Source organism: Puma concolor, chromosome C1, assembly GCF_028749965.1.
Source record: "Puma concolor isolate L17-30 chromosome C1, mPumCon1.1.hap2, whole genome shotgun sequence".
Lineage (NCBI taxonomy): Eukaryota > Metazoa > Chordata > Mammalia > Carnivora > Felidae > Puma > Puma concolor.
Genome location: NC_141674.1, coordinates 111,940,876 through 111,956,102, shown reverse-complemented (window position 1 = coordinate 111,956,102; position 15,227 = coordinate 111,940,876). Strand labels below are relative to the sequence as shown.

Sequence of the window (15,227 nt, the reverse complement as noted above, 5' to 3'; positions counted from 1 at the left end):
TCAAAGGCCCTGGCTCATTTTCTGAATCAATATGCACATTTGAAAACTGCCTAATATCTGAAAGGGGATCCAATCAGAAATTATTTCCCTGTGATTTCCTACCAAACCAGACTATCCCTGTTTATTTTTAAAGCAGTTCTCTATTAATTTAAAACCCTTTACTCCCAGGGTTTGAAGCCTATACCACGTGACAGGAGCTCTACAACTCCTAAATAAAACATGTCTCACAGAATGCAAGGGAAAAGCCTCCCCAAAGATGTTGTTTAGCCAATACCTCTGAATGACGTTCTACACTTCCAGTGTCTGATCCAGAGTGTTGCTCATTTACATCATCCTCAACGTCTGACCCTGAATCCCGTTCATCCTGTACTGGGGTAGCGCCACCATCATCTGCTTAAAAATAAAACAAAAACCCACTTAAGGTGTAAGATGGAGAACATCTACAACCGAAATGAACACAATGCATCAAGAGTAAAGTAAGAGCAAAGGTTACCACTGACGAAGCATAACTAATGAGACTAATGTTGAGAACAAAGCAAAAGTATAATGCTTACATAAACACCATCAGAACGTGTATTGTGACGCATGTGGCAGCAGAAAATACGTCATAAAAGAAACGTGAGGCTGAAGAAACATCACTAAGGGCCAAATCAACAACCTCTAAATAACAGTGTGCTCTTTGACTATTTCAACTTTATGTTAAAAACTGACTCTATTCTCTCCACAGCCCTTACTTACCACCTTCTAATGTACTACACGACTTACCAAGTTATTTTGTTTAATGTGGGTCTTTCCTCACTTGAATGAAAGGGCCAAAAGAGCAAGGATTTTGGTTCACTGCTGAATCCCTGGAGCCCAGAACACTGCCTGGTACAGTACAGTAAATATTTATTTATGAATGAAGAGCACAAGGAACTCCAGTACAGAAACAGTATAAACTCCTTAAGGTAACGCATACACTGTGCTATTGCAAAATGGTAAAAATGAGTTGCTACCTACCTTTACCCAATACTTTAAAAACAAAGTAAAATTGTATTGTGAGAGGGATTTAGGGCTGTTGGAGAATATGGGAAGACTCGGTTAGAAGTTTAATAAAAATAAACAAAACTTTAAAAATGAAACAGTCAACTACAGGAAAACCAAAAAAGTTGTATAAGAATGAAATCACTATCATACTAATGAGCTACTCTACTTGTCTAAGGAGTAAAGAATATTTACAGTCAAATTACAAACAATAAATCTGAAATGTAACGAACAATTATGCTACACTAGTGAGAGTGTGGGGAAGAGGGCACATAAGAGGCTAAAATCCTGTCCTAGCACAATAAGAAATCATTATGGAATACCTAAAAATGATGCAACAAGAAAGAGCACAAGTTAAGAATATGGAGATAAATATTTTTTAAAGTATGAAAAATCAGGGAACTGTTAATTTTTTTCAAGTCTTCTATAGCACTTAGTTCATATACATGTATTACATGTACTTCCTTACTTGAAAAATAATTTAAAAGTAATTTAGAACGAACTGAAAACACCAGGCAAACATTTTAGGCAAAACAGCAGTGCATGCCTGGAAACGCGTTTGTAGTCCTACTACTATTCGCTATCATACGTATGGAATCGAAGCGAACCCGAAACAGAAAAGAGATTATTAACATTTAGATATTCAGGCACTCCTGACAGAGAATACCTAATGGAACCTGGATGCAAAGTGAAAGGAAACATAACGTTCTTCCCCACTAGATAACTGCCTTATTTGTCTTTCGATCTCCGGTGCCTAGCACAGTGTTAGCAAAGGGGGTGCCCAGTGTTTACCGAATAAACAGGACGAGGAAGGAGATCAAACTTAAGTGAGGACAAAGAGGAAAGATCTCAAGTGAAGTAAAGGCACAAAATCACCAGTGAGTGCCAGTCGTACACGCCTGACCCTAAAATACTTATACAACTCAAACAAAGGTCTTACGTTTTCCTTACTTGGAAACCAATGTTGCAAGCGAGATTAAGCTAGCCCTAACTCCAAGTGAGAAGTCTAGGAAAGATCCCGCACCCCCCAACGAACCGCTCCCTTCAATTCTCGCAAGACGCAACTCCCGAAAAAAAGAAAAAAAAAAAAATCCCCTAACAGGAGAGACCTTCCCTAGGATAGGCACACAGAAGCGGTTTTTGTATGAAAGTAGCTTCCCAGTTTCAGCAAAAACCTTCGCCGATTCAGAAGACGGCTCTCCGTTTAGAATCCCCTCTCCAAGGTTCTAACTTCGGGGTCGCAGCAGACCGACGGGCTCTTTGAGCTTCACCTCACTGTCCTCGGAGGGCTCCGTCGGGGAGGGAACCTCTTAGGGCCTCCCTCCCCTACCCCACGGGGGTGAGAGATCAAGCCCCGCGGAATAACCACTTCGACCCCCCAGCCCTGTCCCCCAAGTCCCTGCCCCACCTGACTGGTCGCCGCTGTAATATTCCGAATCCATGGCAGGCGGGCTCTCGGCGGGGAGTGTCCGCGCCCCGCGCCGCCCCCGTCACCTCCTTCCTGGCGGTGTGAACCCCAATGGCGCGGCCCAGTGCTCAGAGGCTCCCGCTCGACTAGAGGGTTTCGAGGATGAGGAGAATAAAACCGCAGCAGCAGCAGTCGCAAACACTAAATGCCGCGACACAAGGGGCCGCACCCGGCAGGCCAGCAGGCGTGCGGCTCGGCGATCTACTTCCCAGAAACACCTCTGGGGCCAAAATGGCGTCTGCCCACGACCCTCAAAGGGATGCAGCGCGCAGGCGTCGTCCCCTGCCATCTGGCCAATGAAAAGACGCAACGGTAATGACGCACAGCGTGGCCGGAAAGGAGACTCCTGGGTAAATTGAGCGGGCTCTCTGGCTTCAGTTAAATACCTTCCTTTAGAGGGATCGGGTCTGTCCCCCGCGGAGATGTTAATGTTACTTTATTGGTTCTCTTCTCGCGCGCCTTGGTTCAGGATCTTCTGAGTTACGCTTTTGGAAAATGAAGACACGCTACAATTACATCTGCATCCTACGGCCAAATAATCAGGGTTCCCGTCATGCAGCGAGGCGCTTGATTCCCGCCCTTAGTACGGGAAGGAAGTGGCACGTTGCTTTCTGGGACTTGTAGTTCAAAGCCTAGGGAGCTCTGGTGCGTTACTAACTGGCGTGATGGAAAGGGCCGACTTGCAAGTCATCTTTTTTTTTCCTTTCTTGTATCTTTAACGACTCAGTTTCCGTCTTAAGAAGCCATTTGGTCAACAATAGGAAGTACAAGTTTTTGCTTCCAGATAGGTCCCCTGATAAAAGACATTGTTAAACTTTACTTGAGTCCCATGCCCTTGGTGAATAGCAATGGTTAAGAAACTTCCTGACTTATCAGTTATCTCGCAACCGCTTACTGTGAAGAACCACTCTTCTGCCTATGACCTAGATAAAACTCACGCTCCACTCTTTCCTGACCCTTTGTTCACCTTTGACAAGGCCAGGTAAAGACCTCCCCTTTTGTCTGAGCCTGCTCATAAGGTCAGACTCAGACCCCGCAACTTCCTGTTCTCTGTTTCATGAATATTTTGCTGAGATTAGAATTCTGCCCTCCCCCCTGAAACTACCTAGACACAGAGATAAGCACTTTTCTGTTCACCTGACTGGAACTTCTGCTTGTAAATCAATCTCAAGTATACATCATCCCACTTTTCTTCCTATGAAAATCTAAGGCAGAAACAACCTGTGTAGACATTGTGATTTTCATATCTGGAGTGCTCTCCCTATCACAATCTGAATAAAATCCATTTCCTTGTTTGTTTTTGCCTTAGACAAAGCAGAGAATGTTCCTGCCTTTTGATTAGAAGAGGGCCGGTAGAGGTAAGCAAAGATTCCCCAGAAGGTGTAGACCTGCATACATTGGATCTTTTGTTAGCAAAGCATACATCTTAGACTGGATTTCTAGGTATGCCTAGCTTGTTGTAAGGCCTCATGTGGTGCCCTGGAAAGTCCATCTCCTACCCTGGGCTTGAGAGATGTGGATTCTCCCATGCCAGCTCTGCTATAAGTGCTCAAAGTACTCTTACTCACGACACATTCCTGCTTTGATAATCCTTGAACCCTTTGTTAGCCAGTAAGAGGATGCTGGCAGAACCCAGTTCTAGGCTCCAGAAATGGACATGGAAAGGGAAGGAAGAGAGAGGGGTGGTTTCTCCCTAGAAATTCTTATTTTCTTGTAAGAGTTCATCCCTTTCCCTGGGTAATAGAAACAGCTTTGAAATCTAAGTCTGCCCCCAACTGTGGGAATGACATTTTCTCAGGCTTTTATGAGAATCAGAATAAGAAATTAACAAAGGTATAAGGTATAAGATTAAACCAAAGGTATAAGATTAAAATATTAACTTTCCTTCCTTTGATAGAGGAGACCCCAGAATCTAGGCTCTCTTTGGAAGAGAGCAGGTGAGAATGGGTGAGATTGTACCTGTGTAAATAAAGCAAGATGATTAGGAAGTTTCAGTGGAAGGGAACCCAATGCAAATCCTGCTGTAAAGAGCTTATAATTTCACTGGAGGGACAAGACCAACAGCCATTAAACTGATTGGACTAAACAATGCAATTGCAGGAGAATAATTAGTGAATTTTATTTATTTTTTATATTAAATATAATTTATTTTCAAATTGGTTTCCATACAGCACCCAGTGTTCATCCCAACAGGTGCCCTCCTCAGTGCCCATCACCCACTTTCCCCTTTCCCCCACCCCCCATCAACCCTCAGTTTGTTCTCAGTATTTAAGAGTCTCTTATGGTTTGCTCCCTCCCTCTCTGTAACTTTTTCCCCCTCCCCCCCCCCCCCGCCCCTGGTCTTCTGTTAAGTTTCTCAGGATCCACATATGAGTGAAAACATATGGTGTCTGTCTTTCTCTGCCTGACTTATTTCACTTAGCATAATACCCTCCAGCTGCATCCACATTGCTGCAAAAGGCCAGATTTCATTCTTTCTCATTGCCAAGTGAGAATAATTACTGAATTTTGACATAAAGATTCTATCTGCCCCAGTGGTTTGGAGAGAGACAGAAGCTGACTGAACGTGCAGCAATGTGCTGAGACCCAGAAGGCTACAAAGAAGTATCAGATCTAGTTTTTGTACTCAGGAAGCCAATACCATAGTTAGTGAGACAGGACAAACCTTTTGAACTAAATAAACAGAGGTTTAGTTAAAGCTGTGTGCTTGTCAATGTAAACACAGGTCCAAGAGAGTTTCCCAGAGCCTTTTCACCAGCTGGCTGTCCCTTAGGGCCCCCTGATAGAGAAATGCTAGAGCAACACAGATGTGCCTTTCTGAGTTTTGGCTGCCTTGCCTTTTAAGGGCTGGTGTTTCTCCAATCCCCAGGCCCCACTCTAGCCCCATCATGGTTGGTCCATGCTGGTGGGGGGGGGGGGGGGGGAGATGCACCCAAAAGGGAGGCTGTTTCTCCCACAAAAGATACTAAGGACAGAGAAGAGATGAAGGGAGGAAGGGCTTGCAGCAGTCCACTCTTTTCCTTGGATGATAACCTAGAGACACTAAGTACATGCAAGATTTATTCGGTCAGGCTTTTGAGACAACTGTAACTTGCCACACATTTCCGGGAGTGAGGTTACACCATATATGAAGTGGCTTGACGCTGGCAGAGTTGCGAACCGGGGCTCAGAGATCTGGTTTCTGGGCCAAGCTCTGGGCCTATTGTGCTTGCTGAGCCCCCTTTGAGTCTCAGTTTCCTCGTGTGTCAGATGAGAGTGTTGAATCAGAAGATTTCAAAGCCCCTTAGTTTTATCGTTCTATGTCAGAGAAGCCAGGTCTCCACGTCTGACCATCCTCCTTGTGCTTGAGCCGCTAGGGGGCCCCCACTAGTGCAAAAACCAATGGAACGAGTACATCCTAGGCCTCCACACCTGGCCCTGTGGTCCTTCTCTCACATTCCAGCCTCGCAACTCACCGGGACACACCTAAGGTTTGTCCCACCCCTTTGTTTGTAATACTGAAAACAGAGACTCATCTCAAGAAACAAGAAAAATCCCAAATACAAAACCTAACAGCACACCTAAAGGAAATAGAAGCAGAACAGCAAAGACAGCCTAAATCCAGCAGAAGATAAATAATAAAGATCAGAGCAGAAATAAACAATATAGAATCTAAAAAAACTGTAGAGCAGATCAACGAAACCAAGAGTTGGGTTTTTGAAAAAATAAACAAATTGATAAACCTCTAGCCAGGCTTCTCAAAAAGAAAAGGGAGATGACCCAAATAGATAACATCATGAATGAAAATGGAATTATTACAACCAATCCCTCAGAGATACAAGCAATTATCAGGGAATACTACGAAAAATTATATGCCAACAAACTGGACAACCTGGAAGAAATGGACAAATTCCTAAACACCCACACACTTCCAAAACTCAATCAGGAGGAAATAGAAAGCTTGAACAGACCCATAACCAGCGATTAAATTGAATCAGTCATCAAAAATCTTCCAACAAATAAGAGTCCAGGACCAGATGGCTTCCCAGGGGAGTTCTACCAGACGTTTAAAGCAGAGATAATACCTATTCTTCTCAAGCTATTCCAAGAAATAGAAAGGGAAGGAAAACTTCCAGACTCATTCTATGAAGCCAGTATTACTTTGATTCCTAAACCAGACAGAGACCCAGTAAAAAAAGAGAACTACAGGCCAATATCCCTGATGAATATGGATGCAAAAATTCTCAATAAGATACTAGCAAATCGAATTCAACAGCATATAAAAAGAATTATTCACCATGATCAAGTGGGATTCATTCCTGGGCTGCAGGGCTGGTTCAACATTCGCAAATCAATCAATGTGATACATCACATTAATGAAAGAAAAGATAAGAACCATATGATCCTGTCAATCGATGCAGAAAAGGCCTTTGACAAAATTCAGCAACCTTTCTTAATAAAAACCCTCGAGTAAGTCGGGATAGAAGGAACATACTTAAAGATCATAAAAGTCATTTATGAAAAACCCACAGCTAACATCATCCTCAATGGGAAAAAACTGAGAGCTTTTTCCCTGAGATCAGGAACACGACAGTGATGTCCACTCTCACCGCTGTTGTTTAACATAGTGTTGGAAGTTCTAGCATCAGCAATCAGACAACAAAAGGAAATCAAAGGCATCAAAATTGGCAAAGATGAAGTCAAGCTTTCACTTTTTGCAGATGACATGATATTATACATGGAAAATCCGATAGACTCCACCAGAAGTCTGCTAGAACTGATACATGAATTCAGCAAAGTTGCAGGATAAAAAATCAATGTACAGAAATCAGTTGCATTCTTATACACTAATAATGAAGCAACAGAAAGACAAATAAAGATGGGGCGCCTGGGTGGCGCAGTCGGTTAAGCGTCCGACTTCAGCCAGGTCACGATCTCGCGGTCGGTGAGTTCGAGCCCCGCGTCAGGCTCTGGGCTGATGGTTCAGAGCCTGGAGCCTGTTTCCGATTCTGTGTCTCCCTCTCTCTCTGCCCCTCCCCCGTTCATGCTCTGTCTCTCTCTGTCCCCAAAATAAATAAACGTTGAGAAAGACAAATAAAGAAACTGATCCCATTCACAATTGCACCAAGAAGCATAAAATACCTAGGAATAAATCTAACCAAAGATGTAAAAGATCTGTATGCTGAAAACTATAGAAAGCTTATGAAGGAAATTGAAGAAGATATAAAGAAATGGAAAAACATTCCATGCTCATGGATTGGAAGAATAAATACTGTCAAAATGTCAATACTACCCAAAGCTATCTACACATTCAATGCAAACCCAATCAAAATTGCACCAGCATTCTTCTCAAAACTAGAACAAGCAATCCTAAAATTCATATGGAACCACAAAAGGCCCCGAATAGCCAAAGTAATTTTGAAGAAGACCAAAGCAGGAGGCATCACAATCCCAGACTTTAGCCTCTACTACAAAGCTGTCATCATCAAGACAGCATGGTATTGGCACAAAAACAGACACATAGACCAATGGAATAGAATAGAAACCCCAGAACTAGACCCACAAACGTATGGCCAACTAATCTTTGACAAAGCAGGAAAGAACATCCAATGGAAAAAAGACAGTCTCTTTAACAAATGGTGCTGGGAGAACTGGACAGCAACATGCAGAAGATTGAAACTAGACCACTTTCTCACACCATTCACAAAAATAAACTCAAAATGGATAAAGGACCTGAATGTGAGACAGGAAACCATCAAAACCCTAGAGGAGAAAGCAGGAAAAGACCTCTCTGACCTCAGCCGTAGCAATCTCTTACTCGACACATCCCCAAAGGCAAGGGAATTAAAAGCAAAAATGAACTACTGGGACCTTATGAAGATAAAAAGCTTCTGCACAGCAAAGGAAACAACCAACAAAACTAAAAGGCAACCAACGGAATGGGAAAAGATATTTGCAAATGACATATCGGACAAAGGGCTAGTATCCAAAATCTACAAAGAGCTCACCAAACTCCACACCCAAAAAACAAATAACCCAGTGAAGAAATGGGCAGAAAACATGAATAGACACTTCTCTAAAGAAGACATCCGGATGGCCAACAGGCACATGAAAAGATGCTCAACGTCGCTCCTCATCACAGAAATACAAATCAAAACCACACTCAGATATCACCTCACGCCAGTCAGAGTGGCCAAAATGAGCAAATCAGGAGACTATAGATGCTGGAGAGGATGTGGAGAAACGGGAACCCTCTTGCACTGTTGGTGGGAATGCAAATTGGTGCAGCCACTCTGGGAAACAGTGTGGAGGTTCCTCAAAAAAATAAAAATAGACCTACCCTATGACCCAGCAATAGCACTACTAGGAATTTACCCAAGGGATACAGGAGTACTGATGCATAGGGGCACTTGTACCCCAATGTTCATAGCAGCACTCTCAACAATAGCCAAATTATGGAAAGAGCCTAAATGTCCATCAACTGATGAATGGATAAAGAAATTGTGGTTTATATACACAATGGAGTACTATGTGGCAATGAGAAAGAATGAAATATGGCCCTTTGTAGCAACATGGATGGAACTGGAGAGTGTTATGTATGCTAAGTGAAATAAGCCATACAGAGAAAGACAGATACCATATGGTTTCACTCTTATGTGGATCCTGAGAAACTTAACAGAAACAGAAAAAAAAAAAAAAGAGGTTAGAGTGGGAGAGAGCCAAAGCATAAGAGACTGTTAAAAACTGAGAACAAACTGAGGGTTGATGGGGGGTGGGAGGGAGGGGAGGGTGGGTGATGGGTATTGAGGAGGGCACCTTTTGGGATGAGCACTGGGTGTTGTATGGAAACCAATTTGACAATAAACTTCATATATTGGAAAAAAATAAAAAAATAAAAATAAAAAAATTAAAAAAAAAAGAAAACAGAGACTCACTTGAAAGTTCATTAATAGCGGATAATGAATCACTAAACACCGGTACCATGGCTTACCACATGGCCACTAATATAATTGAAGTGAATCTTTAGCTCTCACGTGGATATCCACATTATATTAAGTAAAAAAATACTCATAAAATGCTATAAATGGTATAACTTTATTTATGTGGACAACTAAAACAGAAAACAAAAACCCAACCTAACAATTCCTTAGTAAATATGAACAGAAAATGACTTTCCAACAAAGATTGAAAGGCCAAAAGCCATAAAAAATGGAAACATTTGACTATATTAAAATAAAAACTTAGGGGCGCCTGGGTGGCGCAGTCGGTTAAGCGTCCGACTTCAGCCAGGTCACGATCTCGCGGTCCGCGAGTTCGAGCCCCGCGTCAGGCTCTGGGCTGATGGCTCGGAGCCTGGAGCCTGTTTCCGATTCTGTGTCTCCCTCTCTCTCTGCCCCTCCCCCGTTCATGCTCTGTCTCTGTCTGTCCCATAAATAAAATAAAAACGTTGAAGAAAAAAAAAATTTTTTAAATAAAAACTTAAAAGAAGTTTAATTTAATAAATTTAAATTTAATAAAGTTAAATTTAATAAAAATTAAAATGTGCACATGGCAAAAACAACACGCCATTAGCCCAATCAAAATATAAATGATTAAGAAAAGAATTTTTTTTTCAACTCATATTAGAGACCAAGGGCTAATCTCCCTAAGAGATTATAGGAGAAATCAATAGGAAGACTAATAATAGACAAATGGGTAAATAATGACAATTCACAGAAGATTAGTGGCTCTAAGATACATGAAAAGATATTCACCCTAAAATAAGATAAAAGCAAAATAAGACAAAAGCAAATAAAGCATATTGAGATATTATTTTTTACTTCTCAGATTACAAAAATCTGATTAACATTCTATTGATGAGACCATAGAGAAAGAGGCCCTTCCATCAGGTGCTGTGGGAGTATATTTGTACAGCCCTCTACAGAAGGCAGTTTGGAAATGTTTATAAAAATTACAAATGCATATGCCTCAGCAAATGTATCCTACAAATATACTTAACCATGTACAAGTTACATATCTACAAAAATTGCAGCACTACTTGCAAAATTTTGGAGATAACCTAAATATCCAAAAAGGAACGATCACAAAATTATGATATACTTATACAATGGAATATTATGTAGCTATAACAAAAAATGAGGAAACTCCCTTATGTACTGCTATAAAAAATTTTCTAAACTGGATTCAGTGAAAAAAATGCAAAATGCAGAACAGTGAATCCCATCTTTTGTGACAAAGGGAGGATAACATATGTTTGTTGTCGCTTCTAAGTATATTTTAAAAATTTGAAAATTCTATAAGAAACAATGTACCAGTTGTCTGTCGGGGGGCCAGGGAAGAGGATGGGAAAAGGCTGTCAAGTTTTTTATAACACATAATGCTTAGTTTTGGTCCATGTGATAACTTCTAGTTGATTCTATTTAATTTTGTCATGTCATATCAAATGATACAGCCCACTCATAGGTTACAGCCCATAATTTGAAAGCTAGAAGTTCCAGTCCACTTGCCCATGGTGTGGCAGCTACCCAGGTCAATTTGCTATGATTGGGCTTCATTTTCAATCCCGATGATCCAAGCAAAGATGTCTTCATGGACTCATCTGGTCTCACCTTGTGTAGAAACCATACATGTGTGCCCTTCCCTGAGCAAAACCCCACTTCAATACATAATTATGCGTGTGTGACTGAAGAATTATTCAAGTTACAAAAAAATTCTTTGTTTTTGTTTTGTTTCAGTTTGGTTTGGTTTGGGTTTGGGTTTGGGGTTCTTTTGTGGTGAGCTCCACATCACTGAAAGTGTGTAAGCAGAGACTGCCAGTGGTCATAAAGGAATTCAGCTTTGGAACCATGGTTGAACCAAGTGACTTTCATAGCCGCCTTTTTTTTTTTTTTTTTTTTACTATTCTTTAAAATTGTGGTAAAATACATATAACATAAAACTTGTCTTTTAAGCCATTTTTAAGTGCACAGTTGAGTGGTATTAATTACATTCACAAAGTTATGTAACCATCACCCCTATGTATTTCCAAATGTTTTCATCACTCCAAACAGAAACTCTGTATCCATTAAGCAGTAATTCCCCATTTTCCCTCCCCCACAGGCCCTGGTAACTTCTAACCTTTCTTTCTCAGTGAATTTGGTCATTCTATATGTTCCATATAAGTAGAATCATACAGTATTTTGCCTTTTGTATCTGGCTTATTTCACTTAGCATATTTTCAAGGCTCATCAGTGTTGTCACATGTGTCAGGACTTCATTTTTTTTATGGATAAATAATACTCGACTGTATGTCTATACCACATTAAAAAAATCCATTCTTATGGAAACTAATTTGACAATAAATTTCATATAATAAAAAATAAAAAAAATCCATTCTTCTGCTAGTGGACACTTGAATAGTTTCCACCTTTTGGCTACTGTGAATAATGCTACTATGGATAGCAAAGTTGCAGAAGACATAAACAAAACACAAATATTAGTTTCACTTATGTACACTAGTCATGAAAAAGAAGAAAAGAAAGAAAATTAAGAAAACAACCCATTTACAATAGTGTCAAAAAGAATTAAGTACTTAGGAATAAATTTAACCAAAGATTGGCAAGACTTGTGCACTGAAAACTATAAAACATTGCCAAAAGCAATAAAAGAAGATATAAATAAATGAAAAGGTATCTAATATTCATGGATCAGAAGACTTAATATTGTTAAGATGGTGATACTACCCAAAATGCATACTCCATGTAATCCCTATCAAATCTCAATGGCATTTTTATTTTGCAGAAATGGAAAAACCCATCCAAAAATTCATGTGGAATTTCAAGGAACTCCTGAAGAGTCAAAATAATCTTGAATAAGAACAAAATTGGAGGATTCACACTTCCTAATTTCAAAATTTACTACAAAGCTACATTATCAAAACAGTATAGCATTGGCATAAAGATTGACATATAGGCCAATAGAATAAAGAGTCCAAAGATAAACCTTCACATCTATGGTCAACTGATTTTTTAAAAATTTTTGTATATTTATTTATTTTTGAGAGAGAAAGAGAGAGAGAGAGAGAGAGAGAGAGAGAGAGAGAGAGAGAATGAGCTGGGGAGGGGCAGAGAGAGAAAAGGGAGACACAGAATCTGAAGCAGGCTCCAAACTTCACACTGTCAGAACAGAGCCCAACACGGGGCTTGAACCCACGACTTGTGAGATCATGACCTGAACAGAAGTTGGATGCTTAACCAACTGAGCTACCCAGGTGTCCCTATGGTCAACTGATTTTTGACAAGGGTGCCAAGACCATTCAATGAGAAAAGAACAGTCTCTTTAATAAACAGTGTTGGGAAAACTGGATATCCACATACAAAAAAAATGAAGCTGGACCTTTATCTTACACCTTATGCAAAAAAAAAGAGACCTACATATAAGAGCTAGAGCCATAAGACTTTCAGAAAAAAAAACTTAGAAGCAAATCTACATGACCTTGAATTTAGCAATGGTATCTTGAATATGACACCAAAAGCAAAGGTAACAAAATTAAAAATACATAAAGTGGACTTCCTTTAAACTAAAACCTTCTGTGCATCAAAGGATCACTATCGGGGGAATGAAAAGGCAACCCACAGAATGGAAGAACACGTTTGCAAATCTGATAAGGGCTTTTAATATTTGGAATACATGAAGAACTTCTACAACTCAGTAACAAGAGGGAAAACACCCAATTTTAAATATAGGCAAAGGCCTTGAATAGACATTTTTCCAAAGAAGATATATGAGTGGCTAAAAAGCACACAGAAAGATGCTCAGCATCATTAGTCATTTTTAAAACATGCAAGTCAAAGCCACAATAGGATACCACTTCACACCAACTAGAATACCCATAACCAAAATAATGGAAACTAACTAGTGTTGAGGACGCAGAGAAATTGAAATCATACAGTTGTTCATGGGAATGTAAAATTGTACAGCCATTGTGAAAAGGTTTGGCTGTTCCTCAAAACGTTAAATATAAGATTACCGTATGACCCAACAATTCCACTTCTTGGTATACAACCCAAAGAATTGAAAATAGGGTCTCAACTGGAGTCTTTGGTTTTTAATACTTTTAATTTTGGAATGATTTTAGAACTACAGAAAATTTGCCAAAGTGGCATAGATTCATATATCCCTTGCCCAGAGTCCTTGGTATTAACATCTGACATTACTGGTTATCATCACATTTGTCAAAATCAAAAAACCAACGCTGGCACATACGATTAACAAAACCATAGATTGTATTTAGATTTCAACTGTTTCTACACATGTCCTTTTTCTGTCCCAGCACCCCTTCCAGTACACCACATTGCATTTAATTGTCATGTCTCCTTAGTCTCCTCTGGTCTGTGACAGTTTCTTGAATTTCCCTTGTCTTTCATGATCTTGGCAGTTCTGAGGCATCCTGGTCAGGTGTTTGGTAGGATGTCCCTCAGTTTGGTTTGCCTGATGTTTTTCTCATGATTAGACTGGGGTTGAGGCTTTGGGCAAGAATACCACACAGTAAAGCACCCTTCTTATCACAGCCTAGGGACGACTTAATGCAAATGATGCTAAACTTGGTCACTTCGTGGATGAGGAAAAATTAGTCTGCTGGGGCTGCTGTGATGAATAACACACACTGGGCAGCTTAACCAACAGGGATTTGTTTCCTCACAGTTCTGGATCCAAGGTCAATGTGGCCGCAGAATTCTCTCCTTGGCTTCTAGATGGCCACCTTCTCCCTCTGTCTTCACATGGTCTTTCTTTTGTGTATTTCTGTGACCTCACCTTTTCTTATAAGGACTTTGGTTAGTTTGGATTAGGACCATCCTAATGACCTCATTTCTCCTTAATTACCTCTTTTAAAGGCCATCTTTCCAAATACAGCACATTGTGAGGTATTGGGAGGATAGAGCTTCCACATGAAATCTGGGGGCACACCTTTCAGCCTATAACACTTGGAGCTAAGGTGGTATCTTCTAAGTCTCTCTAATGTTAAATTACTATTTCTCATTTTCCATTCTTTATTATTTGGAAGCAAATCACTAAGTCCAGCCCATAGGGGAGATGTGTGGAATTCTTTGATTAGAAACAAACAAACATGGGGCACCTGGGTGGCTCAGTCGGTTGAGCGTCTGACTTCTGCTCAGGTCATGATCTCGAGGTCCGTGACTTCAAGCCCCGAGTTGGGCTCTGTGGTGACAGCTCGGAGCCTAGAGCCTGCTTCCGATTCTGTCTCCCTCTCTCTCTGCCCCTCCCCTGCTCATGCTGTGTCTCTCTGTCAAAAATAAATAAACATTAAAAAAAATTTTTTTTAAGAAACAAACAAAGAGAAGATTACTTGGCAAGTTCTTTCCATTTGTCCTGTGCAAGGACTAAGGCATAGGGACTGTGTGAAGCCCCCTACACCCTAAAACCCAGGATGATTTACTGCAGAGCAGGGCCTTAGTAAACACCCACCAAGCAAGTGACTGAGTGACTGGGTCAGTAAGAGAGTTGCACAACAGGCCACCTCGAGATCCCGGCCTTCCTTTCGGCTCCAATAGTCTATTTGAAGACAGTTGATATTCTTGGGTCTTGGTTTAACAGCAAATGTAAAGCTGGAAAGATAATTATTTCAAGAGCAGATTAAAGAGAAATTTTAAGTTACTAGGGGTTGGTTATAATCTCTAGTTTTAGGGACTATGCAAAAAAAGTGTTATTTTTTCAAAACCAATCTAAAGCCACAGTGAAGTTTCATGGACTGTTTGAC

The 15,227-nt window shown here is 40.5% G+C and overlaps 1 protein-coding gene across 8 annotated transcripts in view; it reads right to left on the bottom strand.

The window, feature by feature from the left end:
• Nucleotides 1-2,741, bottom strand: part of IWS1 (interacts with SUPT6H, CTD assembly factor 1) — a 50,763-nt gene extending 48,022 nt beyond the window's left edge. For 5 of the 8 annotated variants that reach the window (XR_015255145.1, XR_015255144.1, XR_015255146.1 and 2 more), the window contains exons 1-2: nucleotides 2,432-2,741; nucleotides 275-393 (exon numbers count right to left, since the gene is read on the bottom strand). Coding sequence is in view for 5 of the 8 variants with exons in the window: in XM_086718321.1 (XP_086574447.1) it covers nucleotides 275-393; nucleotides 2,432-2,465 (153 nt within the window). In the remaining 3 variants the exon portion in view is untranslated. The remainder of the gene's footprint in view (nucleotides 1-274; nucleotides 394-2,431) is intronic. The other 3 variants (XM_086718322.1, XM_086718319.1, XM_025912345.2) reach the window with 3 other exon arrangements.
• Nucleotides 2,742-15,227: the final 12,486 nt, after the last annotated feature.